The following is a 27,963-nucleotide window of genomic DNA, read 5'->3' as shown; positions in this document are numbered from 1 at the left end:
GTCTACTTTCGCCGTGTGAAAGTTTTAAAACTGCTTCATTATTTAAAGATAGATTCAAGTCAAGATTTTTGCAGATTGAGGAGTATTTTAGATAAAATGTTACTTAGGTTCGCAAGGAAGGTTCTCGACAACAGAGCCTTCCTGATAAGTCTACTGCTTTAAGATGGCGGCTGTTTACTAACACTGGCAAGTCTATCATTTCGCATCTAGGTCTTATACATGAACGGTCAGAGACATCAGACAACCAGAGGATATGTCGATAAAAAAGCTAACTCTGGATGAGGTCGGCTCATTTTCCTGTTTTTTTTCAGCCCTCGACACTCAAGACATCTCTTTGATTTATGTGTTGTTCCACATCTTTACCAGTGAATTTGGCACCAGGGACATTTTTGGACAGAATCGATAGGTTTAGCTCAGTAAACATCTCGTTCGTACACTATTTCCATTCATTTACTATTGGGGACAAACGGGAGGTTGACCCGCCTAGCCACAATTGCTAACATGATGAATATTAATGAGCAAAAGTGACATGTTGCTTGCGGTACTCCATTGGAAGTGGGAATACTGAATATGTACCGTATATCCAAATTTGTGCGTCATTGTATTTCTATCGTTTGCTATTTGCTGGAGTATTTGATTGTTCCAATACAAGAAAAAAGGAATATAGAATAACACCAAATACAGTCCCAATATTTGTTTTTATTGCAAATGTGGTTTCTTACAAAAAGAAGTCACAAAATAAGATTAAAAAAAAGATTTAAACCTAACAAAAAGAGTAATATTTGACAAATTTCCCCACAAAAAATGCCTGTAGTAATACAAGATTTGAAAGACACACTTTTCAATACAGAAAAAAGGTGACAACATAGGTTCCGAGGTCATGATAAATAACACTGGATGTTAATAGCACATATCAATAAAAATTACACTACAAACCTAAGCCTAATTAAGGCCAAAACACATTTTGCAATTAATTTGACAAGACAACAATGTAAATAACATGATACTTTGAATTGTGTGTTTTTTTTTTTTTTTTCGCAGACTGATAAAGTAAGTTATAAGATGGATTGTTATCACTTTTGGAAAAAAAGGACTGTACATGCTAAAATAAAGTCAAATAGAAATATTGCAGTTTCAATGCTACTCTGGCTGATATGACATAACAGCAATGAAACATACTAATGTTTACAATAAAAGACCACATTTTAAATGACTGTAAGAAGTAACAATTATTGATCATTACATCTGTTACACATAAATGATGGTTAGGTAACAAAAACAACCAAACTATTAGTCTTCATGAAGTCTTGGTGTTCTCATGAAGAAGTACGCCTTCACGTGTAGCATGTCTGATGTGGTTTACTGTGCTTTAAATTTTAGCTGATGATTTCTTGACTTAAATGTGATTGAACCAAAAGTTCATGATAAATGATCATTTAAAAGAATAAAATGATTTACTGATGATAATTTGATGATGATTTAATAATTTGGCAATGAGCTCCTCATCATTTCATATAATTTAGAATGCAAAGTTAAATGATTTTTTTGCCACTTTGGAAAATTTTATGATCACAGGACAGTCTATGTGCGATATATAAGCCAATGGAGGAATTTGCTGTTATTTGAAAATGTACAAACATGTTTAGAATAATGCAAGGATTATTCCCATCAAACAACCCTTTTTTTGTGCAACTGGACCATATAAAGAGTTGTCAAGTACATATTGTGCACACAAGTTTATTGAAATATTTAAATCTGTGTCAGCTACATATAAAAGCTGGTAGTTTTGCTAGCAAGTTGAAGCCTAATTTCTTTTAAATCAGACAAATCCAAGTTTCTGATACTTCACGCTGTTTCATGCCCCAAATGCCAAAGCACTCAAAATACAAGAAAGCTACACTGCTAGCACACTTTAATAATTAGGAGTGCTGTAAAGTATTAATTGTAGGGGGGAGGGGGCAGTCCTGTTAGCTAAGGGTGCACACAGGCTTTACGTCACCTTTTTCTCGTTATTTACCTCACTAAGACCAACCAAACAACCCCCTCGCTCTGTGAACATAGAAACAATATTCTTTCATATATACTGTATATATATATGCATAATTTCAATATACACAGAGTATATATCAAATACACCTTAAAAAACACATGGTACGTTTATCATAGCTTAGTATTTCCCTGTATAACGCTACGGCGCCCCCTAGCAGGGATTGACATTACAGGCACGTATTTCCTTGCGGTCCTTGCAGTTGCCCGTCAGAGTGCCTCTTGCCCTTTTCTTCTTCAACATGAAACGCTCCTGGATGCCCCCTCCACATGATTTGGTGCAGTCTGTCCAGCCGGTCCATGGCTGCATTCCACAACCTTGGAAGCAAAGACAAGATCGTCTCATCTCTCGTATACTGCTCTCATGTAGTGCATTGAAGCAAGAGGGGGTAATTAAAATTTCTTCACATACCTGACTGTTCCTGTAACAATGCATCACTTCCCTGTTTACCTCTTCTTCTCCTCTTGCCTTCAGCTCTCTCCTCCTTTGGCTTTGATCGGCACTTCCTAATTTTGCATTTCTTCCGCTGAATGGTCTCAGGACACGCGCTGCCCCCGAACTGCGGTTCCAGTTTCACCATGCGAGTTCGGATGGTGTGGCCTTTACCACAGGACTTGTTGCACTCTGACCATTCAGACCACTCTGAGACCATGCAGTCAATAGCTGGAACAGATTCAGAAAAAACAAGCATAATCACACTCATTTGGTCAGGTCCCTAGGTGACTATGTGTCCAAGGCGAAAGTGTGGCTCGGATTGCCCCCCAAAACAATATTATATATTACGTAATTTTCGGACTATAGGCCGCTACTTTTTTCCTTCATTTTGAATCCTGCGGCTTGTAGTGCAGTGCGGTTTATTTGTTGATTTATTTAGGTTGATAGGCAACACTTTATTTGACAGCGGTGTCATAAGACCGTCATAATTATGACATGACACTATCATGGGCATTACTAAAAGCTTATGACAGAGATGTCATTAAGTGTCATCCGGCAAATTATGTCACCAACTCCATTTATGTCCAGCTGGGATCTTTTAGATCCATTCAAAAGTAGATAATTTGCCAGATAACACTAAATGACATCTGTTATAAGCATGCGTTAATGCTCATGACAGTGTCATGTTATAATTATGATTATCTAATGATAATCTTATGGCGCCACTGTCAAATAAAGTCTTCCCAAATACCATACCTAGCAATTAATGAAACAACTGGAACAGTAACTGAAGAAATAATTAGCACAGAACATGAATTTTGATTGTTATTTACATCTGTAGCGTTGTAATGCATGGTAGGAGGCATGCCGGAGAACAACAGTGCTGACAGCAGGTGGCAGCGGAGGTTGATTGTCTCCCCCAAAGGAGCAGTAATGGCCAAAGGAAGCTTCTTGAAGCAATGACGTTTTGCAGCCAATTGGTTCAATGCTTCATGGTGGTTCATTTGGTCTTATGACAGTCGTATTATGCCGCTGTCAAATAAAGTGTTACCGGTTAATATCTTTTGGTGTAAATATCTCACAATACAGTGAGGACAGTTTTGGCTCATAGTCCAGTGTAGCATATTAATAAACATATGTCATTTTTGTGTTAAAATTTGGTGGATGGCGGCTTATAATCAGGTGCGCCTTATAGTGCGAATATTATGGTTATTTGTAATATAATTTTTGCAACTTAAAGCAACACTTTGTAACTTTTCAGTTTTGGTCGATTTTTGCAATGCCGGTGGACAAAAGCAGTAGTGTTTTGACTTAACGAAGACTGCGTTCTCCATGAAGACCAGCTCATACCCATACGATTCCTGCCACCCTCCTCAAAGTTAATTAGTGCCAGTGAAAGTGATACAGACCCCAATCAAGACAGTGGCGCGGGAAGAGGGGTGCTGAGGGTTCTGCAGTACCCCCTGGTTTTAGTGTGGGAAAAAGATTTTTGGTTGTTGTTAAACATCTATTAATAAAAGATATTGAAACAACAGCATATTTAACTTTGAGGATTAAATATACATGTTGAAAACGTTTTTTTTTTTCTTTTAATATCATGTTCACCACCAAACACATTGCTTGCTACCAGGTCACGTTGAATAAGGCGCTATTGGAACGGAAAAGTTAACTGTTGAAAGAGGAGACGTTAACATGGTGGAGAAACGAATTAATGATTTTTTTTCCTTTACAAAAACAGCTACATTTTCTGAAATTTAGTTTGAGGTCAAAAACGAAGATTATTATGATAGTTTATAATAGTGCCCAGCGAGGAAAAGTTAGCTGCAGATTGCATTGCACAGTTTGCATTGAAGCCGGTCTCGGCGCCGCCAGTATGATTTACATATCGACGTACCGACATATTCTGATGACGCATGGCGTGGCCCCAATTTGGATCCTTTGCACGTGGAAAGCCAACTGGTGTATGAGAAGCATGCAAAACGAACCAACAAAACACCAGCATCGAACGAGCACGCTCATTCTTTGTGTGGATGGCTGAGGTAGAGTATTTTTGCATAGAAAAGGCGAAATTTCAGAAGAAACTTGTCAAAATAGACTGCATTAAAAAAAAAAAAAAAAAAAACAACAACATTTTTTTGCAAACCACTGAGCTACTTTTTGCCGTTTAGCAGGTGAAATAAAATGTAATTGTTTGTACTTATAATATGACCGATGTACCCATGTAGACATTACACAATTCTTTTAACTCTAAGGTTTGACAGTATGCAGCAGGACAGAATGATAGAAATCTCGCCCTTACGGGTTCTTAAAATTCACCCCAACCTCTTGTAAAATATTTAATATTAGTAATTGCTTTAGCACTTTAAAAAAAAGCAAGCAGATCCCATAGAAAACAATATTTTGAAGTGCTTGTGAGGTGGCTGAATCAATTTTTATCATGACCATGATCATTTGATTTTAAAAACTTGTCTCAAACTTTTAAGGTAAAATAAAATGTCCACTTTCTAAATTTAACTGCAGTACATAAAAATTGCTCCTGTTAGTGGGATACTTACGACATTCTGGTAGCATACACTTCTCTGTCTGCTCTAACTCCTCACTGCACTCTGCAGGATCCGACTTAAGCATCCTCTGGCGGGTCCGTAAGCCACGGCCACAGGTGACGCTACATTCACTCCAGTCAGACCATGGTGACAGCATACATGGGATGGTATCTGTAAACATCCCGCATAAACTATTCGAATAATTTGAACTATAAATAATGTCACTTACAAGGTCGTTCATAATTCAATTGAATGCACTTAATTCATAATATACTGTAAAGAAGTGATTCCCAAAGTATGATACAAGCACCACTATTGATACACGGGATCCACTGTCAAAGTACAGACTAGTTATGTTTAATTTTATTTAAATTTTTCAATTCAATTCATTTGCATTAAATCTGTAGGAATATACATCTACAAAAACACATTGATATTGTCTGAATTTTCTTAAGGTGAATATTCTGTGAAAAATATTTCCATTGTTATCATTGTGGTCCCTTTGTTTTTTTTGTTGTTTTTGTTTTGCTTTTGCTTCCAACATTTATACATATATATTTTTTCCTGTAAAAATACATTACCCTTATATTTTGCCTTTGTAATTTGATGTAAAATAACAAATTAGCAGCTTTGAATTTAAGATTTTTTGGAGTAAAATTTAGACTCTGCCCCCCCCCCCCCCCCCCCCAAATCTTGTTTTAAAAAAAAAAAAAAAAATATTTTTTTTAATATTGTTGTTTTATTTCCTTATGTAATATTATTTAATTACCATATTAGCCCGAATATAAGACGACCCTGATTGTAAGACGACCCCCTCTTTTTCAAGACTCAAGTTTGAAAAAAGACTTTGAACACCAAATTAATTTTTATACAGAAAATAATTATAGTGCAACATCCGAAACAAATGATTATAACAATATATTTGAGAGAAAAAGCATGTTATTTTGCCTCATTCAAATCTTAATATCTGAACATTTAAATATGTAAACTAAAGTGCAATCACATTCTGGTTTTCTAAATGTAAATAAACCAATCTATTGTGATAAAACAACGAAATTGCAATAACTGCATTAACCATCAAAGTGAAGTCTAACTAACTGTAGTCTTGAAACAAATCTGAATAAGAAACAACATTGCAATAGAATAATGCAAACTGATTAAACTTGAGAGTTGCTAAGATCTTTCATGACAGAACATCGCTTCAATGATATCTGGCGCCATCCAGCGTGGTGAATGGGTATAATGTCTAGACCGCGAATATAAGACGACCCCCACTTTTTCAGTCTTATTTCAATGCAAAAAAACCCGTCTTATATCCGGACCAATACGGAATGTGTTTATTAATTTTACATGTATAATTTTGTCTTTATTCTGGGAAAATTATTATTAATGTTGATATAAATAATCACCCCCTTCCTCCTGTAATATCACAACTTTCAGAACTTAACCTCAAACCATGCTTTTGATAAATTTGCGGTTTTTGACCGAAACAAGACACTTGGGTCAAAATTTAAAAATTAAGATGACGGAGCCTTCGATCGGGCCCCTTGCTCATTGCCTTTCTCTGCTCCTAATATTGTCCACTTCGTACAGCCAACAGCTGAACGCTGTTGCATACTGACACTGCCTTCTTCTTTTCTTCATGTTTTTCATAGTAACATTTGTGTGTGAAACGATTGTACGCTACACAACTGTATCACAGCTACAATACAGCAGACTGGGAGCAGCAGATAGCCACACCAAATGAAACTATGGCAAGATAAACTAACTTACAGAAAAATTAGTAGGCCAAAATACACAGCATTCTTTTCATGTCGTTTTTGTTCTAGCAAAATCAGTGTATATGTGACTATAAAAGTGACGACTTGCATGTAAACAACATTGCCATTGCTATCGCCTAGGAATTTGTGGATATATCTGAGGTCATGAGCGATGGCTCACTATCTGAAGTACTCATGCTGAATTGACAAACACACTTCTGACATTTAAACATTGCTGCTCAAATAGTTTGCCTACTTCCTAGAAATATTGACCTTTCTTTATGAAACAAAAGAACATTTTAAATTCTGTTATCTTTAAAAAAATCTTAAACAAGCTTCTTCCTTCTGCGATGATCAAAAAAATTCCTTGAATGTTGACTAATATAGTAGTGCTTGGAAGTGAATTATCTTTTTTCATGTGGTACTTCATAAAACAAGTTTGAGAACCACCATTATAGATAAAGTAAAATAAATAAATATATGATAATAAACAAATAACTCACGGCATTCTGGCATCATGCACTTGTCAACTTCGGCCACCTCCGTTTTACACATTGATCCATCTATGGGAGGCATTTTAACCATGCGTTCACGCCTTTTCATGCCCATCCCACAGGACACAGTGCAGGGATCCCACCCAGTCCACTCTGTCACCACGCAACTGCTGGCTGCTATAGGGGGGGAAATAGAGACACGTCATGGCAAAAGTGTCTTTGCTATTACAGTGGTTAAGGCCCTGCAAATTCACCTGTAGGCATATTTAATCTTGTTGGGAAATTAACCTGCTGAAAATGCTTTGTGGAAGGAGAAGAAAATTTATATTTTTAATGGACATTCATTTCTACACTTAAGATTTTCACTATTTGCAGTCGGTCCCTGCAAATTGCTGAGGTCAACTGTACATTTAAAATTACTGCACACTCTTTATGAGTGTGGTTGTAAATGGTTTTTTGTCTCTGTGCCCTGTGATTAGGTGGCAACCAATTCAGGGTGTACCCTGACCATAGCATACAGTTACAGTGGGGCAAATAAGTATTTAGTCAACATCTAATTGTGCAAATTCTCCCACTTGAAAATATTAGAGAGGCCTGTAATTGTCAACATGGTTAAACCTCAACCATGAGAGACAGAATGTGGGGAAAAAAAACCCAGAAAATCACATTGTTTGATTTTTAAATAATTCATTTGCAAATCATGGTGGAAAATAAGTACTTGGTCAATACCAAAAGTTCATATCAATACTTTGTTATGTACCCTTTGTTGGCGATAACGAAGGCCAAACGTTTTCTGTAACTCTTCACAAGCTTTTCACACACTGTTGCTGGTATTTTGGCCCATTCCTCCATGCAGATCTCCTCTAGAGCAGTGATGTTTCGGGGCTGTCGCTGGGCAACACGGACTTTCAACTCCCTCCGCAGATTTTCTATGGGGTTCAGACCTGGAGACTGGCTAGGCCACGCCAGGACCTTGAAATGCTTCTTACGAAGCCACTCGTGTTTGGGATCATTGCCATGCTGAAAGACCCAGCCACGTCTCACCTTCAATGCCCTTGAGCTGGAAGGAGATTTTCACTCAAAATCTCTCGATACATGGCCCCATTCATTCTTTCCTTTACACAGATCAGTCTTCCTGGTCCCTTTGCAGAAAAACAGCCCCAAAGCATGATGTTTCCACCCCTATGCTTTAGAGTGGGTATGGTGCAATTCAGTATTCTTTTTCCTCCAAACAAGAGAACCTGTGTTTCTACCAAAAAGTTCTATTTTGGTTTCATCTGACCATAACAAATTCTCCCAGTCCTCTACTGGATCATCGAAATGGTCTCTAGCGAACCACAGACGGGCCTGGACGTGTACTTCCTTCAGCAGGGGGACACGTCTGGCAGTGCAGGATTTGAGTCCCTGGCGGCGCATTGTGTTACTGATAGTAGCCTTTGTTACTGTGGTCCCAGCTCTCTGTAGGTCATTCACTACAGGGTCACCCAAAAAAAAGTTTACACTGCCATAATACAACTTAAATGCCATGTTTATTCAGCTTAGAATTAGAATTTAATCACAAATTATACATTATTGTAAAGAACATGTACAGTACACTCTATTTTTCAATGTGTCCTCCCTTAAGTGTCACAACAGCCTCCAGGCGCCTTCGGAACGCTTGATAGGTCTTCTTTATGTAGGATGCTGTCATCTTTTCCCAAGATCTAACAATGGACCTCTCCAAGGCTGCCACAGAAGTTTGTGGCTTCTTACAGGCATTGTCCTCCACAGTTGCCCATATGCTATAATCCAGGGGATTGAGATCTGGACTCTGGGTGGCCACATATCACCTTGTCAATCAACTTTTTGGTCCCCACAGATCGGGCACTTCCAGACCCAGGTTTTTGTGAGGCTGTTCCAGTATCTTTCAGCTTCTTTTTAACTTTGTAGACTGCACATCTGGATATTCTCAGATTTGCTGCAATCTCAGTAGGTGTCAGACCGGCACGCAGCAATTCAGGTACAGCTAAAGTTTTCTTCATTTTCAGCAGAAGCACAGGAATTGTAGAGACGAGAGATTATCAGCTGCATTGAGTGACCTTAATGAATCACGTAAGCATGACAACCTATTTAGATATGTTTCAATGGCTTTTAAACAAGCAGTCAACTGAGTGTAAACTTTTTTTTGGGTCACCCTGTAGGTCCCCCCGTGTGGTTCTGGGATTTTTGCTTCCCGTTCTTGTTATCATTTTGACGTCACGGGGTGAGGAGGGAGTTGAAAGTCCGTGTTGCCCAACGACAGCCCCAAAACATCACTGCTCTAGAGGAGATCTGCATGGAGGAATGGGCCAAAATACCAGCAACAGTGTATGAAAAGCTCTGAAGATTTACAGAAAACGTTTGGCCTCCGTTATTGCCAACAAAGGGTACATAACAAAGTATTGATATGAACTTTTGGTATAGACCAAATACTTATTTTCCACCATGATTTGCAAATACATTCTTTAAAAATCAAACGATATGATTTTCTGTTTTGTTTTTCCCACATTCTGTCTCTCATGGTTGAGGTTTACCCATGTTGACAATTACAGGCCTCTCTAATATTTTCAAGTGGGAGAACTTGCACAATTAGTAGTTGACTAAATACTTATTTGCCTCACTGTATTTGGGATAGGCTCCAGTACCACGTACTAATAGGAACAGCTGATCATTAAGCATAAAGAAACTTCAATGCGTTCAGACTGCAGGCATATCTGATTCTAATTGGATCCCCTCAAACCTGATTTTTAGGTACCTGACAGGTTGCTGTGGCAACATAGGCCCCATTTATTACAGAGTGATGTCACGACAGTCAAAAGTCATCTGAGCTTTTATGACTACAGGATGTTGTCCATATCTGATATGAAACTACATCCCGTCTGTGGTCTCAATCTGTCCCACAAAAATCTGATTTCTATGCTTTGTGACTACAAAAGAGCCATCCAGTTTCAATCTGGATGAACTAAAAATCTGATCTCTGCTAACAGTCTGAGCAATGCCTTAAAAATAACACTTCTACTTCTTTTGAGAAGAATTTAGGAAGTCTTTAATGCTTTATAGAAGGCACTGGCTCACAATAAACACTTCTAAAAGTGTTTTTTAAAGTAGCAAAAATATCCAACAAGGACGTTATCAGAACCAATACTTTTACTTTGGACACTGTCACGCAGAGCACAAGAGAACGTTCTTGAACTACTTCCACAAAACTGGAAGCTAGCAATTGGGCACTACATGTCATAAGAGTTGCCTATTTCAGGGTACCATCGGTTATGTTTAACGTTGATTTTTATGATATAGGATTTTTATGTAAAATGACTGAAGCGCCAAAAATGACACCTCTAAAATACGTCAGTGTAGTGATTTAAGAGGGGACACATATCACACATCAGCATGATAATGTCAGCGCAAAGAATATCTCAACATTTCCTATTGAGTTTTATTGACAGTATTGCGTTTTTTTTTTTTTTTTTAACAAATTAGGAACATCCAAGCAAATAAAAGATGCATTGAGGCCTTGTTTCTACTTCAATCATCTGTTAAAATATCTGGGCTCGTATTTTATGCCCAAATAAGCCTAAAAGCAGTGAGCAAGAGGATGTTATCTTCCAGTTTACAATAGAATTGATGCGGCAGGTGCTCTCTTATTAATTCTCTTATAATTAAGGTATGGAGAGGTTTATTGTTGAGAATTTCTTCTGAGGTTGCAGTGGATATAAGTAGAAATGTATTGATCACTGTATTTTGAATGAACATTGTAAGACAAGCACATATTGTTGTCAGGTTTGCAGGCAGGCAGGTGGTGTGTGGACCCAAATGCAGGGAAAGGGATGCGAGGCAGATAGATGGTGCAAAAATGATTTAATTCAAGCCAACAAAAAACAAAGTACAAAACAAAGGCTGTGGTGATCCAAAAACTCTTAACAAACAAAAGTCGGGCTAACTAATAAACTCACTTTCCAAGCAGGATGAGGAACACGTGGAACTGGGGAAAAACGCTGACATGAACGTGGAGATTGACATTGACATCGACGCTGACATTGACAATGACGCAACAAGGAGTGAAAAGAAGCTGGGCGCTTATATACACACATGCAGACAAGGGGTAACGAGACAACGTGGAACAGCTGGGAAATACAGGAGGACTCACTAGGAGCAGGTACAACAGGTGAAATCAATGGGTAATCACAGGGACAAGTCGCACTAGGAAAAAACCAACACAAAACCTAACAATTGTAGCATCTACAAGGAGAATGCAAACAGTACATAACAGTGTTTTCAATTAACTATGCCCACCTGGACGCCATGGACTGTATGTAAAAAAGTTGTCCGATGGTTTAAGAGGCCTACCGTTAGCATTAGCCTATTGCTAACTCGAACGCGGATGCTATGCTAACGGTACGAGTTACATTTAGCGTGTGATGATCACTCAGCATAGACCTTTGAAGGCTAAAGCAACATTGCAGACTCTCGCTAAGAAAATAAATCATCGTGTGTGCAAGCCTTCATGGAGACTGGAGACGACACACTGGTGAGTCGAGAAGGGGGGTGGTCGTGCAACACATCACGTGTGACACAACTAGACACTGCTAAGATGCAGTCTAACTACATAATCAATGTCACACATTGTGAACATGTGACGGAAACTGTGGGTCATTTTCGTCTCGTTCTCGTCTCGTCAGATGAAAACTGGCATTCGTCTCGTTCTGTTTAAAGCATGAGTTATACTTCTGCGTCAATAAGCATTCGATAGTTCTGCGGCAAGGGAAGACTTTTTTTTTCTGTAACTGACCCCCAAGCCACTAGAGGGGTATTGTGTTGTGTTTGTGCGGTTTTGGGGGACTCTTGTCGAATTCCTTGAGTTTTCTTCCGGTTACACAACAATGGCAACTAAAGTGGAACACTTGAATGTGGATCTTTAGCTCATCAACACTGAACAACAAATGTTGATCATACAAATGTTGAGGCGCAGGCGACACAGAAGATGGTTGCGGAGGTGGTCTGTCCGACTGTTCATGCAGCACAGAGACTAGCAGTCACATTACGAATTCTCGCATTGGGTGGAAGCCAACAAGCTGCGTTGTCCAGCGTTTTGTCCAATTTCTTTGCTGTGTCCTACAACCAACTAGTGCAAGCGAGGGATAACTATTCCACAAAGGGCCGCAGTGGGTGCGGGTTTCTGTTCCAACCCATCAAGAGGAAACCTTTTTACCAGTCTGGTGCCTTGCAAGCGCAATCAGTTGGTCGCAGTCAGGTGCTTCTTATTTCAGCAGAAACCTCATTGGTTAAACTGTCCTTGCTGGATCAGTTGGAGCAAAGACCAGGACCCACTACGGCCCTTGAGGACCGGTTTGCCCACCCCTGAGCTAGTTGGAAGCCATAGCAGATTTCTGGCGGCTATGGAACTTTCCAGACTGCAATGGAAGCCTTGATGGGAAACACATTATCAGAAAAGCACTGAGGCACTCTCGATCAGTAATGATGTATCAAGTGTGTGAACTGTCTGTTGTTAAAAATTAAACAGCAAAACAACTCTTTTGACACCAAACCTATGCTTTATTCTTCATATACTTGAAGTGTAAAATGTAAATACGTCACAGGCTCACAGCAAACATATGTACACAATAAATGATACGATATAAAGTGATAAAAAGCTGGCAGTTTTTGGCCGCTTCGGTCACCGCTTCGTGTGGCCATTCGCTTCCGAACACACACATACTTGTCTCGGAGGTTCTTCCATTTTTTTATGCATTCGCTGACCTCCAGCCCCCTATTTTCAGCAATCTCCTTCCACTAATTGCTTGCCATTTGGCAATCTTTATAATGTCATGACGAGACGTTGTCGAGGTTGTCGTACTTGCGGACCTCTTCGATGATACTCTCATCGTCTTGGTCCATTTTTGCGTGTAGAACAATAATGTTTGAAAATGGCGGTGATCTTGCGCTGAACCGGAAACAACAGTCTGATCAATGCTGAGTTGACGTGACGCCTAGTCAGGATTTTGTCGAGGTGCACGTCAGGCTACGGCGGAGGGTCGTAAGCCGGGTCTGCCTTGATGGCGTAGGTCTGCCGCAGAAGCGTAACTCAACCTTCAGTCTCCCAAAAACGTTTTTTTTTAGCTCGTTATCATCCTGCCATCGTCATGAAAAAAAAAGTGTTTGTTGACGAAATATTTTCGTTGTCATCATCATTGACGAAGACAACACTGCACTGAACAAATCACGACCGTGACTTAGAGTGGCAAAAATCACTTCTGCGAAGATGATTGTCTCCGTGGATGGTATGCCGTCGTGTTAATTAGAGAAACGAAAAGTGAGGGACAATGAATACCCAATTCCCAACAACAATATGTGCGCACATTGATCAATGTCATGAGGGACTCACAGCATTCTTCATTGACGACACACTTCTCTATCTCCTCTGTGTTGAGTTGGCAGAGCGATCCATCCTCTGGGTACTGTTTAACATAACGCTCTCTGGACCTCATTCCCATTCCACAGGAAACACTGCAGGCCGACCAGCTTATCCACTCTGACATCATGCATGTCGATGGCTCTGCACATCATGACATGAATGGATCAATGTTACTATAACATTCCACGTATATGTTGCTTTTTGTTGTAGTCTTGCAGCCGAACAAATAAGTACACTTGGACAGGTTGCTGAAGTGGCCTCGAGCAATGCTCTAAATTCCCAACCAATAAAGTGTGTAGCCCCTTGGACAACTCTTCATTAGTGCATGTCAAAGTGTGCTGGCTAATGTGAAGCAGCTCACTCAATAAACATGTGTGACACAATCGTGTTCGGACTTAGGAGTATCTTGTGTAACTGTGGTACTTGTTTCCACTTGTGTTGGCAGTGTGTCCAAGAGAACATAACTTTGCCATAACTTAATTAAAGGTAGCCTACATTTTTTCCCTGTGCAATAACTGTTTGCCAGATAGCTTGACGAAATCATTCATTTTGATGGACTCAATTTAGTTATACTGGTAAATGTCAAATGTAAGTACTTAAAAAAAACTACCTACCTAACACATACAAATGCATGAATAACTGCAAATACAACATACTGTACGTCATCTTGTTGATCAGATCTTTGAGGTAATGTTCATTTGTATGAAGATTATTTGGGGAGACGAGCCACTCTCAATACAACAAATCCCCAAGTAAGAAAGTCTAAAATCGACATTGTTATACTCATCTTCATTTGTTTCCTTGATATATCCTTGTCAACAGGCACACAAGGACACTAATTATCCTTTCATTCTTTTGATTTGCTGTTCATTGGAATTGGGATCAGATAATTGCTATGGTTAAAATATAGCTGTTAAATCATGGGTATTGAAAATGTTTATGCCCCTGAGGCCTCGTCTGTTTCTGAGATAACTTTTACCTTTATTAATGATTCGCTTAGTTCTGCTCGATAGACCAGTACTTTTTTGATTAGCGACTGCCCACCAATATAATAGAGTGGTCTTGTGTTCTGAAGCCTTACAAATTAAATTGCATTAAAATGGTAAAATGGATGAAATGGCAGCATGAGTGCTTGCCATTTGTAGGAAAGTGATGATCGAGGAATCGTTTGCATCCCATTGCAATTATTCTATATGTACAGTAAATGATCTGTATTTATGAAGCGATTTCTTAAAATCACATTTGTAAAAACTTCGATCAAATTTCCGTTAGTGACATTGGATGATTAATTCCAAGTGGATGAAAAAAAATTCCAGCAAAGTCCATCTGACTTATTTCCTTTTCGATATGTATGACAGTGGATGCTGCCTTACAATTAGGTTTCCTTTTAGAGACGCCACTGCAAATGACGGGGTGTTTTCTTGTAAAAACTGAGCCTCATTGTTAAAGGAAGCTGCTGAGGGAAAAAATAGCCATAATCCATCTTTTAATAATCACGTAATTAAGGTGCTGCCAGCATCACTGTTTAATTACGGATAGACAGCATTGTGTGACATTCTCATCATGAACAATCAGTTTCTGGAATGAATCCTGTCACCTTCTTGACACGTTCACAGAAAGGCCTGCTTATTCCAACTATTGCATCTGTTTCTTCAAACTTTATTATAATCCTTCAAAACAAACATGGCCCCAATTAAATTTTTGGATCAAACAATTCAGCCAGCTGTAAAAAAATAAATAAATAATTAAGGCAGCAGCTTTGTTGTTTCGCTCTATTCCATTGGTTTAAGCCTAAATAAACCACAAGGAATCACAGACTGCCTACCTGTCAATAAAAGATAAACACAAAGAGCTAAGCTATAGTTGGCACATCAAGATAAGCTTTTTTTAATAGGAAAAAACTGCACCTTTGACAGGATCAAGCAGGAGAGAGTGTTTACTTATATAATGATGTGCAAGACTGAACAAGATCACAGTTTAACTACTTGACAAATGAAAAGTGTTTCTGAAGAATTGGAGCGTTTTCAAAAGTGAGCCATTTTCACCAAATGTGTACATTACTACCCATAGCTTTGAGAAAATATAATTCAAGCAAGTTACTAGTCTAATTTTTACACATTGTAAGCAGGGAACGAGGTAGCCTCAAGGGTATATCATGGATGGAGGTGCTGAGGTCTCAAAAGATGCACAGGATTTGAGTGGAAGTAACATTTTCGATTTACTTGAATACATTGTTTACAAAATGCAAACTAAGACTAAGAAATGTTAAAGGAAAGATAACTTGTTTGTCGGATTTTGTTGTAATTTGACAAATTTAAACTTTGGACGAGTTCGCCGAAACGACGATGTATTTTCTAATGCGCAATCGTGAGAAGAATTTGCGTTTTTTAATTTTTTTAGCACTTCGTCAATCCTGCTTCCCAAACCTGGAAGTGTGACATCATTTACAGAAGGCAACAGAAGAAATGGCGGACTTTATCCATAGCAAAACCTGCGATAGTGATATTTCCAGCAAAAGTACCCATTTAGGATCGCTTTTTCGTGACGTTAGCGATGACGAGGGCTCCCAGGCAAGATTATAAACCTTACATGTTTGAACCTGAGGCGTCAGATGATGACGATTTACTCGGCACAGCAGACGGTGGTGATGACGCTGATTGGCGGCTCGACACTTTATGAAAGGAAGAGTGGGAAGCCTAGCATGGTGATTTCTCTCTGAAACTTTCTTTCCCCTGTCATTCTATGACATAATTATCAGTGATTGCAAAAACAGACGAATAATTATAAAGATTTAGTAATGCAGGGGTGGCCAGGGGTGTTATCAGGCAACTGCAGAGCTTGATGATGAGCTGATCATTTGATTCAGGTGTGTTAAAGGAGGGAGACATGGAAAACAAGCCGGATTGCGGCTCTTGAGGACCAGGGTTGGCAACCCCTGTAGTAATGTATCAAATTCACATGAATAGACAATCTGTCAGCTGTCCTATGGGCTAGCAACAACAACAACAAAAAACAAAACACACTTCAACATACAGGCACGAGGATTGCAACAGAATTGCATCCAATTTCCGAATTAGAAAATCCAATAAAGGTCTAATTAAGTCTCTGAAACACCAAGGTTGTATTCTCCTAGGCTTTCACAGCTGTCGTTGCTGAAATGTTGAAAACGATCAAGAAGCCTGGGCGAGTTTTGTGAGCGCGACGCTCACAAAAGATGTCCAACTCTTTTCAGAAAAAGTTTTTTTGGGGCAACTGATAGAGTCTTGAGACTTCGTTGGAGCAATTCATCAGTACAGATTGAGAAGACGTGATGAATCATGGGAGTAAAACACAGAAAATCTTTGCAATATACAGTCATGTGAAAAAAATTAGGACAGTTACAATTATGTTTTCTAACTTATTTGGTCATATGGATATTTAATATCAATTTTAACAATCTTGAGAGATTAAAGTAATATAACTAAACAATTAAAACTGAAAAAAAAAAAAAAAAAAAAAAAAAAAAAAACGATTTTTAAAATAACTTTCTGTAAAACTTAATTTAAAATAAATGCCAATTTCTGTTGAAGAATAAATTAGGATACCCCCACATTCAATTCCACTTCAAATGGGTAAAATCACACACAGGTTTATCACATGAGGTGCACATGATTAGATCATCATTACCCAGTGTTTTGAAGGAAGCTTGCGTTATTTAAACCTCACATTTAGTTTGGTGTGCCCCTGACTGTTGAAGTGAGAGAAAACACAATAGTGCGCTCAAAGGAGACGTCTGAGGCCTTCAGAAAGACGATCGTAGACGTTTATGAGTCTGGTAAGGGATTTTAAAAGATCTCAAAATAATATAAAATCAGCCATTCCACTGTCGGGAAAATAGTCTCCAAGTGGAGGGCATTGAAAACAACTGCCAACTGTGGTCCAAGCAAGTTCACCCCGAGAGCAGACCGCAAGATGCTAAAAGAAGTTTCCAAAAACCTGAAATTGTCCTCACAGGATCTACATCAGGCTGTCCCTACTGTTGATGTGAAAGTGCATGCCTCTACAATCAGAAAGAGACTTCACAAGTTTAACCTTCATGGGAGGCCTTAGTAGTGCTCTCCAAGAAGAACATGAAGGCCAGACTGACGTTTGCCAGAGTGAATGTAGACAAAGACCAGGACTTCTGGAATAATGTTCTTAGAACAGATGAGTCTAAAATTGAATTATTTGGACACCAGAACAGAGGACATGCTCGGCATAAACCCAATACAGCATTCCAGGAAAAGCACCTCATACCAACTGTGAAGCAGTGGAAGTGTCATGGTTTGGGGATGCTTTGCAACAGCAGGAACTGGCCAGCTCACCATCACAGAATCCATCATGAATTCTATCGTGTATCAGAGAGTGCTTGAGGAACATGTGTGATCATCTCTGAAAAAATTAAAGCTGAAGCGAAACTGGACCCTGCAACATGAAAATGACCCAAAACATACCAGTAAATCTACCAAGGACTGGCTGAAAAGGAAGAAATGGAGAGCCCTGGAATGGCCAAGTCAAAACCTAGATCTTAATCCCATTGAGATGCTGTGGGGTGACTTGAAGCAGGCTGTACATGCAAGTAACTCCTCAAACATCTCATGGCTGAAAGTATTCTGCGTTGAGTAGAGGGGCAGACTTTCTTCAGATCGTTGTCAAAGACTAATAAAAAAGCATCTCACTGATGCTTAACTTCCTAACTTTTTCCTCAGTTAGAATATGCATTTTTGTTGATACATTTGATTGAATGAGTAAAACAATGTTCATTTTTGTTGTTTACTTGAAATTAAATCACTTTGTTTTCCAGAGATAATGAAAAACAAGATCAGAAATTGATATGTGAACATTTCTTAATTAAAAAACTGAATAGTTAATGGGGTGTCCTAATTCTTTCAGATGACTGCATGGCGGCGATAGCGTAGCGCTATACTCCGATATAGGAGTGCTGGCGAGGTCTTCTGTAAATTAGGTCATCCGGTTACGGCTGGCAGTATGCTATGGCAGTAACTCAAAAACTATGCTGTCAATTACAATAATTTATTTATTTATTTTTTTGTAATATGAGTTTTGACGCAGAGAATGCATTCAATACAATTTGACCGAGTAAAACGCTCAAAAATTGAACTCTTCATCTGCCCTTTAAATGTTTTTTAACAGATTCATGAAAGATTAACTTGCTCATTCATCCTGTTCTATGCTGCCACACCCTAAATTGTCCCATCTTCTTTCTTAATATCCCATTAGGTGTGTCCTCTCCCTAAATGCTGTCCCCCTCGGTAAAGATAGTAGTAATGAAAGTTGCAACGTCACATACAACTAGCTAGCATATATATTAATTCATGTTTTTGGATCACAATTTTCACTTTGTTTTTCTGTCCTCTTACTCCCTTTTCGGTCCAGCTGCAATTTCTAAATAAACAACCGCAACTCCCCTTTGGCACATTAAAACTGTTTCAGTGTTTGAAGACACTCAGATTTACTATTTTGTGTGTCCAAGTAGCTTGGTGGCGGGGGAAGGGTGGGTAGTGGGCTACTGTAAATTGCATTGAAGTTTTTATTATTAGCTAGGAGCATGAGCCAAAAAAGAAAAAAAAAGGAAAAAAAAAAATTACTTGCTGCAGCGATGAAAACCTACAGTGGGCTGAACAAGTATTTGATACACTGCCGATTTTGCTGGTTTTCCCACTTGCAAGCCATGTAGAGGTCTGTAAGTTGTATCATATGTTCTCTTCAACTGTGAGGGACAGAATCTAATACAAAAATCCAGAAAATCACATTGTATAATTTTTAAATAATAAATTTGTATTTAACTGCATGAAATAAGTATTTGATACATTACCACCTAGTAAATATTTCGGCTCTTAGTTCTTTTTTTAAGGACCCCTCCTGTCCTCCACTCATTACCGGAAGTAACTGCATCTGTTTGAACTTGTTACCTGTATAAAAGACACCTGTTCACATGCTCAAACAAACAAACTCCAACATCTCCACAATGGCCAAGACCGAAGAGCTGTGTAAGGACATCAGGGATAAAATAATAGACCTGCACAAGGCTGGGATGGGCTACAGGAAAATAAGCAAGCAGCTTGGTGAGAAGGTAACAACTGTTGGAGCGATTATTAGAAAATGGAAGAAGTTCAAGTTGACGGTCAATCTGCCTCGTTCTGGGGCTCCATGCAAGATCTCACCTCGTGGGGCATCACTGATCATTGGGAAGGTGAGGGATCAGCCCAGAAGTACACGGCAGGACCTGGTCAGTGACCTGAAGAGAGCTGGAACCACAGTCTCGAAGAAAACCATCGGAAACACATTATGCCGTCATGGATTAAAATCCTACAGCGCACGCAAGGTCCCGCTGCTGAAGCCAGTGCATGTCCAGACATGTCTGAAGTTTGCCACTGACCATCTGGATGATCCAAAGGAGCAATGGGAGAAGGTCATGTGGTTGGATGAGACCAAAATTGAACTTTTTGGTCTTAACTCGGCTTGTCGTGTTTAGAGGAAAAAGAAGGATGAGTACACTCCCGAGAACACCATCCCAACCATGAAACATGGAGGAGGCAACATCATTTTTTGGGGCTGCTTCTTTGCCAAGGGTACAGGACGACTGCACTGTATTGAGGGGAGGATGGATGGGGCTATGTATCACCAGATCTTGGCTGACAACCTGCTTCCTTCAGTGAGAGCCCTAAAGATGGGTCTTGGCTGGGTCTTCCAGCATGACAACGACCCAAAGCACACAGCCAAGGCAACTAAAGAGTGGCTCCGTAAGAGGCATCTTAAGGTCCTGGAGTGGCCTAGCCAGTCACCAGACCTGAACCCGATAGAAAATATATGGAGGGAGCTGAAAGTCCGTGTTGCCCGGCAGCAGCCCCAAAACCTGAAGCCTCTGGAGAAGATCTGCATGGAGGAGTGGGCCAAAATCCCTTCTGCATTGTGTGCAAACCTTGTCAAGGACTACAGGAAACGTTTGGTATCTGTAATAGCAAAGAAAGGTTTCTGTACCAAATATTAAGTTCGATTTTTGTGATGTATCAAATACTTATTTCATGCAATTAAATGCAAATTTATTATTTAAAAATCATACAACGTGATTTTCTGTTTTTTTGTATTAGATTCCGTCCCTCACAGTTGAAGAGAACTCATGACACAAATCACAGACCTCTACATGCTTTGCAAGTGGGAAAACCAGCAAAATCGGCAGTGTATCAAATACTTGTTCTCCCCACTGTATTTTCTAGAAAAACCTTTATGTGTTGATACTTCTGTCTTTCAGTTAGTTGAGATGTTATGTATTATTGTATATTTATAGAGTATGTCATTGCTTATTTTGTTATCATGACGGGATGAGCAGTAGCACAGAGAACAACACACACTAAAATACATTCAGGTCTTATAATACTGATATATTTGTATTAAGTAAAAAGAAAAACTGTTTTTTTTAGGGGGAACCTGCAGCCCTCCACCCCTAAAATAGGCAAGTGATGCCACTGGGTTAGATCATTATAATAAAGCATTAGGGGAAATTGGTCATCGTTTTATTAATGTAAGGCCTGTGTGACAGAGTGCTCACCCTGCATACTGCATCCAGGGCCCATGCAAGGCTGGAAATCTTGAGTGTGGGGACACGGAACACTGAGGTCCAGCTGAGCCTTAAGCATCCTTTGCCTCATCCGTCTGCCTTTTTCACATGATGCACTGCTGCAAGCCGACCATGGAGACCAACCAGAGTAGATACATGTCTCAGGGGTGTCATCTAAGACAGAAAATCAAGACATCAGCTTGTGGAGGCAAAACCTACCCAGGGCCATTTAGTCTTTTTTTATTTTTTTATTTTTCTAAAGCATCACCTTTGAAACATTGCACCTATCAATAAAACTATATAGATTTTTCATTTTTTTAATTAGTATAATTTTTAGCACCAACAATATTCTGCCCTTCTCAGAAATCAAAGTTATTCTTATTTATGAGTGTCAATGTAAATCTTTTCATTACCGTATTTTCAGGACTATAGGTTGCTCTGGAGTACTGGATAAAAATGCATCAGACAAAGAAAATAACTAAGATAAGTCACATTATAAGTCGATTTTTGAAGGAAAATGTACCGTATGTTGTCCGAAATTTGTCGCTCAAACTCAATCACTGGTATTACTTCAGCAACAAAAGAGCATTTCAAAGGAAATGAATAGTGACCAAAACCATGATATTGCCGTCACGTTGCACTGTCACAAATTAACACTGCTGCTGCTGGTGCTAACATAAACAACCCTATTATAACAACATACATATAATAATAATAATATACATATAATAAGATAACAACCCTACACCTCAAAACTGGCACCTTCGTCAGCTTTCTTTAACGTTTGTGGGATGCACACAGCCTTTTGCTCATAGTTTTGGCTAATAACCATCTCCCGTTAGCCTAACTTCGTGACTTCCCATTCTCCAAATCAACTCCCGACTTCGGCTACTAATTTACGGTCACCTAGATGTCGTCCAGCTAACCTCCAAAACATTCTGTGTATCTTTCGCTCGGCCACATACATTTCTTCACATGGCTCCAGAGACAACTGAAGACTGTCCACAGTGAAATATTTTGAAGACAAAGCAAACATCGACTTTTTTTAATTACCGTAATTTTCGGACTATAAGTCGCAGTTTTTTTTCATAGTTTGGCTGGATGTGCGACTTATACTCAGGAGCGACTTATGTGTGAAATTATTAACACATTATGATATCAAATTACACGTTATTTTGGTGTTTTGGAGTGACACTGATGGTTTGGTAAACTTGTTAGCATGTTCTTTATGCTATAGTTATCTGAATAACTCTTAATAGCAATTGCCACGTTCGCGTTATGCCTTTGGCAATGTGTGTTCAATTGTATTCTTTACTTTTTTATATTAAAATGCATGCTTTTAGTTTGTGGCACTTTCACGCCCACGTGGGGGCGCACTCGCACTTGTTTACGCGAAGAAGAGCGTTCACACGCCAGAAGAAGGCTGACAGCTACGCAGCGTCTCTGAGCGAGTGGGCGAGAGAGAGAGACACGGCTGCGAACCTACGTTCATTGTTTATGCTTGTAAAATATCTCGCTGTATAGCCAGGACCGAGCCGTAGCGCCCTGGTGAGGACAGTATATTCGCATTTCGTTGTTCATGCATCATGTAACATCATACTGTACACTTATTCAGCATGTTGTTCTCTATTGTATATCTATATTAAATTGCCTTTCAAGATGACATATCTGTTCTATGTGTTGGATTTTATCAAGTAAATTTCCCCCCAAAATGCGTCTTATACTCCGGTGCGACTTATATATGTTTTTTTCCTCTTCGTTGGGGATTTTATGGCTGGTGCGACTTATACTGAGGTGCGACTTCTAGTCCGAAAAATACGGTATACGGAAATAAAGAAGTAATCTTACATAAATGAACAAAAATAAGTTCAAAGTGCACATTAACATGGAAGATGTTCTGAACAACCCAAATAAAATAAAATAAACCTCATTCAACTCTTTCCTTTCTCTTAAAGAGCTGATCAATTTTCCGTTGCATTGCCCCTTTAATTCAGCAAGCTTTTTCCCTCCTCTATTTGTTGTTCCAAAAAAAAGTGCATTTGAACCAATCACATCTAACTAGCAATGCTGATCACATGTCAGTATGTCAGCCAATTGAACGGACAGCAGAGTCCAGTTTTTTTCTTTTTTTCTTCGTGCCCTGCAGTACATGTGCACTCATTGTGTGTGCAGGGCGACACAGCTTGTCAGATAGAGAGAGACGCTGGGAAGAACTACGTAGAATAAATGAATAGTAAATATAAGTGGAAACGGATGACGCTAAACAAGCTATTTATTAGGCTTGTTGTTAACATTTGTGTATGTAAATCTGACATTAGTAGATTGTTCTTATTGGAGATGCGTGTGTGGCAGCGTGGCAGGATTTTTTTTAAACATGGGTTTTTGACAGTTGCTGTCATATTTTTGGGATCAAAGCACCGTATGCCGGAATGGCGTTCTGCCATCGTATTTTATGGTGGAACGCCGATCCGGCGCGTTCCGGCCCACTTTCACCCCTGATTAAGACTAATAAGTATTTTCGTCCAAAAGTCTAAGAAGAAAATTAAAATGGTTTCCAAAAACAACAGTGGTGTCAAGTGTATTTTAAGGCCCCAGGACAATGTCTCCTGTTGGCAATTCATGAAAATTAAAAATTAATATTGTTTTGATTTTCATGTCCCAGGCGAAAAAGAAATGAGGAACAACATCGATGAACCAGGACAAAGGTGTGTACTCCCTATGACACACTTGGAAAACATTCTGGAAAAGGCGTCAGCCAGCTGGGGGTGGGGGCGGGGGGGGGGGGGGGTGCAAGTTCCCCACACTGACTGGCAAATCCGCATAAGTAACCTTGGACAAATCACTTCAACACCACGTGACGCTTCTAAAGTAAGTAGACAAAACTAGTTAAACAGGTAAATAAATCATCCAGTCTTTCCAAAAATAATTTTTTCTATTAACAGTCTTGGAAGACAGTATGAACTTCCTTCAACGTGTCAACGAAAGAAAGTCTTATTTCCTCTATACAGTAGTGTTGCAGCATATCCTAATACTTTACCTTTCTCACTTTCCTCCTGACCAATGTCTGCTACAATGTCATCAATGCTGTCTGGCACCACATTGCACTGCTCACCCTGCAAGAATAGGGACAAGTGTCATCAAACACCAAAAGCACCAATTTACCCAACATACACGATACATGACTGCGTATCTAAACCCAAAAGGTACGCCATTGATAACAAGTGGCAGGTGCTTGTGATGCATGTGTTTAAATTCCCTGCGATTGGACAAGTTTAATATATTCCACAAAATAGCGCATCCCCTATCCACTGTGACTTCGTATACAATGTTACTGCTCTTGTCACAGATGCTTCTTAGGGCGCTTTCACATTAGACCAAGAGGACCAGGGTCCGGTTGGGGAGCTACAGTACATCTAAACAACACTTGCAAATGACTTGTTGAAAAGGATCAGCATTCACACTGCACCAACCGAACTTTCTGATTAGTAGCACGTGGACGAAAAGCGCACTCATTGATTGGAGAAATTTAAGAGGAAATACCTCCCTCCTGGGCGGGGAGGTAGCGTGAAGAGTCACAGCGTGGTGCTGTGACACTGCATGTAATATAGCACTGCATTATTTTTACATGTTAAACTGTATATTATTCATTACTTTTATTTTGCAATTATATTACAGGGTGTTCCAAAATGGTTGACCCCATTCTAAATGCCCATATCTCGGAAACTACAGTAATTGATGGATCTTAATGGAACTAAATAGACTTTATGTTGAAGGTCATAAGTTTTATTAATTAAATTTACAAAGAAAATTACAAACATTGTTGGTTCTATGACAGATTTTCATAAATGTTCAATATGACCGCCGCCTGTGACTATGCACACGTCGAGTCGGTATTCGAGCTTGGGCCAAACTTGCTGAAATTTCTTGAAATTTTTGGTGCAAGTCCTAATTTGTTTTGTAGTTGGTGCCTTCTTAGCAAAATTTGTGAAGAAGGCACGCTGCAATGTCTTCGGTGACTGAGTCCGAGCATACTCTAACACGCAAAATGCCTTTTCTTTTGAACTGAACGGCATTTCTTAACCTGAAAAGATAGAAATGCCAAACGTTACACACAAAAACTCAAAGCGTTTCTACACAAGCTGTGAAAATTTGAGGTCATTCCAACGAAAATTCTTAAAATTATTGGCCTACGAAATGGGGTCAAACATTTTGGAACACCCTGTATAACCATGCATCTGTATGTGTCATTTTTTGTCAACTGTTTTGTGCAGCAGATTTTTGTATGCATGTAAGTTTGAATTTAAAAAAAGACAACTAATGTAGCATAGCATAGCAAGTCACCGCTCGGCCAGCGGTTCGGTCGCTCCCTACCAACTCTGGAGTATAGAAGAAATGCATCAGGGAATATTAAACCATGAAAGGGAACCGTATGGTACCCCAAAACACACAGGCGCTCTCACTTTCGTAACTTTTTGGACTGCCAAATTGTTGCCACTTCCAGGAGAGCAAGACTCACGAAACAGCTGCAACGAGAGGCTCAGACTGCTTTGGCTTCTGTTCATCTCACATGGTACGTTCAGCAACAGCATGCAAAACACATCTGCCACATTAGTACTCGATTCTGTGTATCAAATACAACTGCTTGGCTTAGCACAACAACATTTGGCCATGGTTCGTCTGTCATCTTGCAATTGTTGATTTTCAAGAGCGTGAGCGCTGTACTTCCGCTTCCAAGGATGAGTGAACTCTCATCGCTTGGAGCATCACAGCTCCACGCTGTAATGCAGCACATAAAGTAGCAAAAGCGTACCCTGCTCAGGTTGCATTCACAAGCGAAGCAGGGTGCGCTTAAAGCGGAACGAGACCCACGATTTTAAGCGAACCAGAGTTCGTTTGTTTGGTCCGAATTAGAGTTCAGATGCGCGTTCACATTTACAAAACGAAGCGGACGACCTGAGAAAATGAACTCTGGTCAGTTAAAAATTGACAAACAGTGCTACTGTGAAAGCGTCCTTATTTGCTACGTGTAGCAATATCAATTGATTAGTTTGAATATAAGAAAGAAAAAGAAATTTCGTGCCAAAATATTTTCCGAGACAGCATTATACCTTCCTGGCGATACGCTCTACCACTACCCTAGCCACTGGGGTAATCGCGCCACCTTCAGGGTCATAAAAGGGGCTCTGAGGGTGATCCAAACTTGTTAAAGGTCGAATTTTCTCTTGAGGTACCATGGGCTTATTTGGAGACTAAAAAGAAAAAGACAAAAAGAGGTGGTCACACATCCATACCAACATGATCAATGAAATCAAAAAGGAGGAAAATGTAAACATACAGTGGTACCTCTACATACGAAGTTAATTCGTTCCAGGACCTTGTTTGTAAGTCGAAATGGTCGAATGTCGAGCAGGATTTTCCCATAAGAATACATTATAATTGCATTAATTCGTTTCACAGCCCGAAAACCTACACTAGATCCTTAACAAATACTGCTTGTACTATTGCAAATAGCAATTACACAGAGCAAAACAAATAATTTATGAATAAAAATTGAAATAAGAACAGTAATAAAAATAATACCTATAATAATGTAACGAATCGGTGTTTGCAAGGTGTACCTGAACGCACCGCGTGGCTGACTTGCCAGAGTGAGAGAGGACTTTTTACTTTCAGTTTTCATGTTCAGCTGCGCCGGACAGTGGGCATGTTGTGTTGCACAAGTTCTGAAATAAATGATTAAAAACCTGACTAAACTGGCAATTTTTGGGCGATGTTACAATAATAACAATTGTCACTTTAACTTATAAAGACTGGCAAATGGAGGTCAGTGGAGGACTGTCGAGATTGTAGACATTCTGCAGCCGTATTGTCGAGCCAGTACATGGTCGGCACACCACGCTCATATTTTTCAATCATTTCCATCTTAATTTCAATGGTAGGACTCACCTTTTTCCTTTTTTCACCACCTGCACTAACATTCTTCCATCAACATCCCATGTTGATTTCTCTCATAAGAAAATCTGCCATGCATCAGTCTTGCCGAAAAACAAAAAAACTGCGGCGCTGTCATAAATCGTCGTATTTCAAGCATGTCGTCGAATGTAGAAACAAATGATGAGTCAAGTTTTATGTCGGATGTCGAAAGGATCGTGTGTCGAGGTACCACTGTATATATAAAAGCATTACAAAGTACAACAATAAAGAAAAGTGGAAGTGAAAAATGGACAATAAAAAAAGTCTTGACCACAAACCCAAATTTTGGGAGTTTTAATATGTCAATGCAACGAAAAAAAACCTGGAAATACCACTTAGAACCTGGGAACAAAATATGTGTTACATTGTGTACACTGCAAAAACACACCTCCTCGAAACTAGTTCAATTGCCTTGTTTTCAGTGTAAATCTACTAGAAATAAGTGAAATTATCTGCCAGTGCTTCAAGTAAATTTCACTCACTTAGATTTCTTGAAATATGAAAAATAGCTAGCGGAAAATAAGCTTAACAGACTTATTTTAAGCAAAAAATTAGTATATTTAAATGTACAAAAAGCTTTGAAATGTCGAAATGTTCTTAGTTCAAGAATAAATATTGTTCTAAACATTATTTGAAAGCAATCTTTTCTTGATTTAGGTGAAAAATAACCAACTTTTAGATGTT

General features: G+C 39.3%; 1 protein-coding gene across 1 annotated transcript in view; it reads right to left on the bottom strand.

Moving 5' to 3' along the window:
* Positions 1–679: 679 nt before the first annotated feature.
* The window catches only part of LOC130915671 (spondin-1-like), a 175,614-nt gene continuing 148,330 nt past the window's right edge, over positions 680–27,963 (bottom strand). Inside the window, exons 9-16 of the mRNA XM_057835646.1 lie at positions 26,415–26,555; positions 24,344–24,419; positions 21,298–21,480; positions 13,680–13,850; positions 7,289–7,456; positions 5,038–5,196; positions 2,459–2,710; positions 680–2,364 (exon numbers count right to left, since the gene is read on the bottom strand). Of these exons, the coding sequence (XP_057691629.1) occupies positions 2,201–2,364; positions 2,459–2,710; positions 5,038–5,196; positions 7,289–7,456; positions 13,680–13,850; positions 21,298–21,480; positions 24,344–24,419; positions 26,415–26,555 (1,314 nt within the window). The 3' untranslated portion in view covers positions 680–2,200. The remainder of the gene's footprint in view (positions 2,365–2,458; positions 2,711–5,037; positions 5,197–7,288; positions 7,457–13,679; positions 13,851–21,297; positions 21,481–24,343; positions 24,420–26,414; positions 26,556–27,963) is intronic.

Source organism: Corythoichthys intestinalis, chromosome 5 (assembly GCF_030265065.1).
Source record: "Corythoichthys intestinalis isolate RoL2023-P3 chromosome 5, ASM3026506v1, whole genome shotgun sequence".
NCBI classification, from domain to species: domain Eukaryota; kingdom Metazoa; phylum Chordata; class Actinopteri; order Syngnathiformes; family Syngnathidae; genus Corythoichthys; species Corythoichthys intestinalis.
This window is presented reverse-complemented; position numbering and strand designations above follow the sequence as displayed.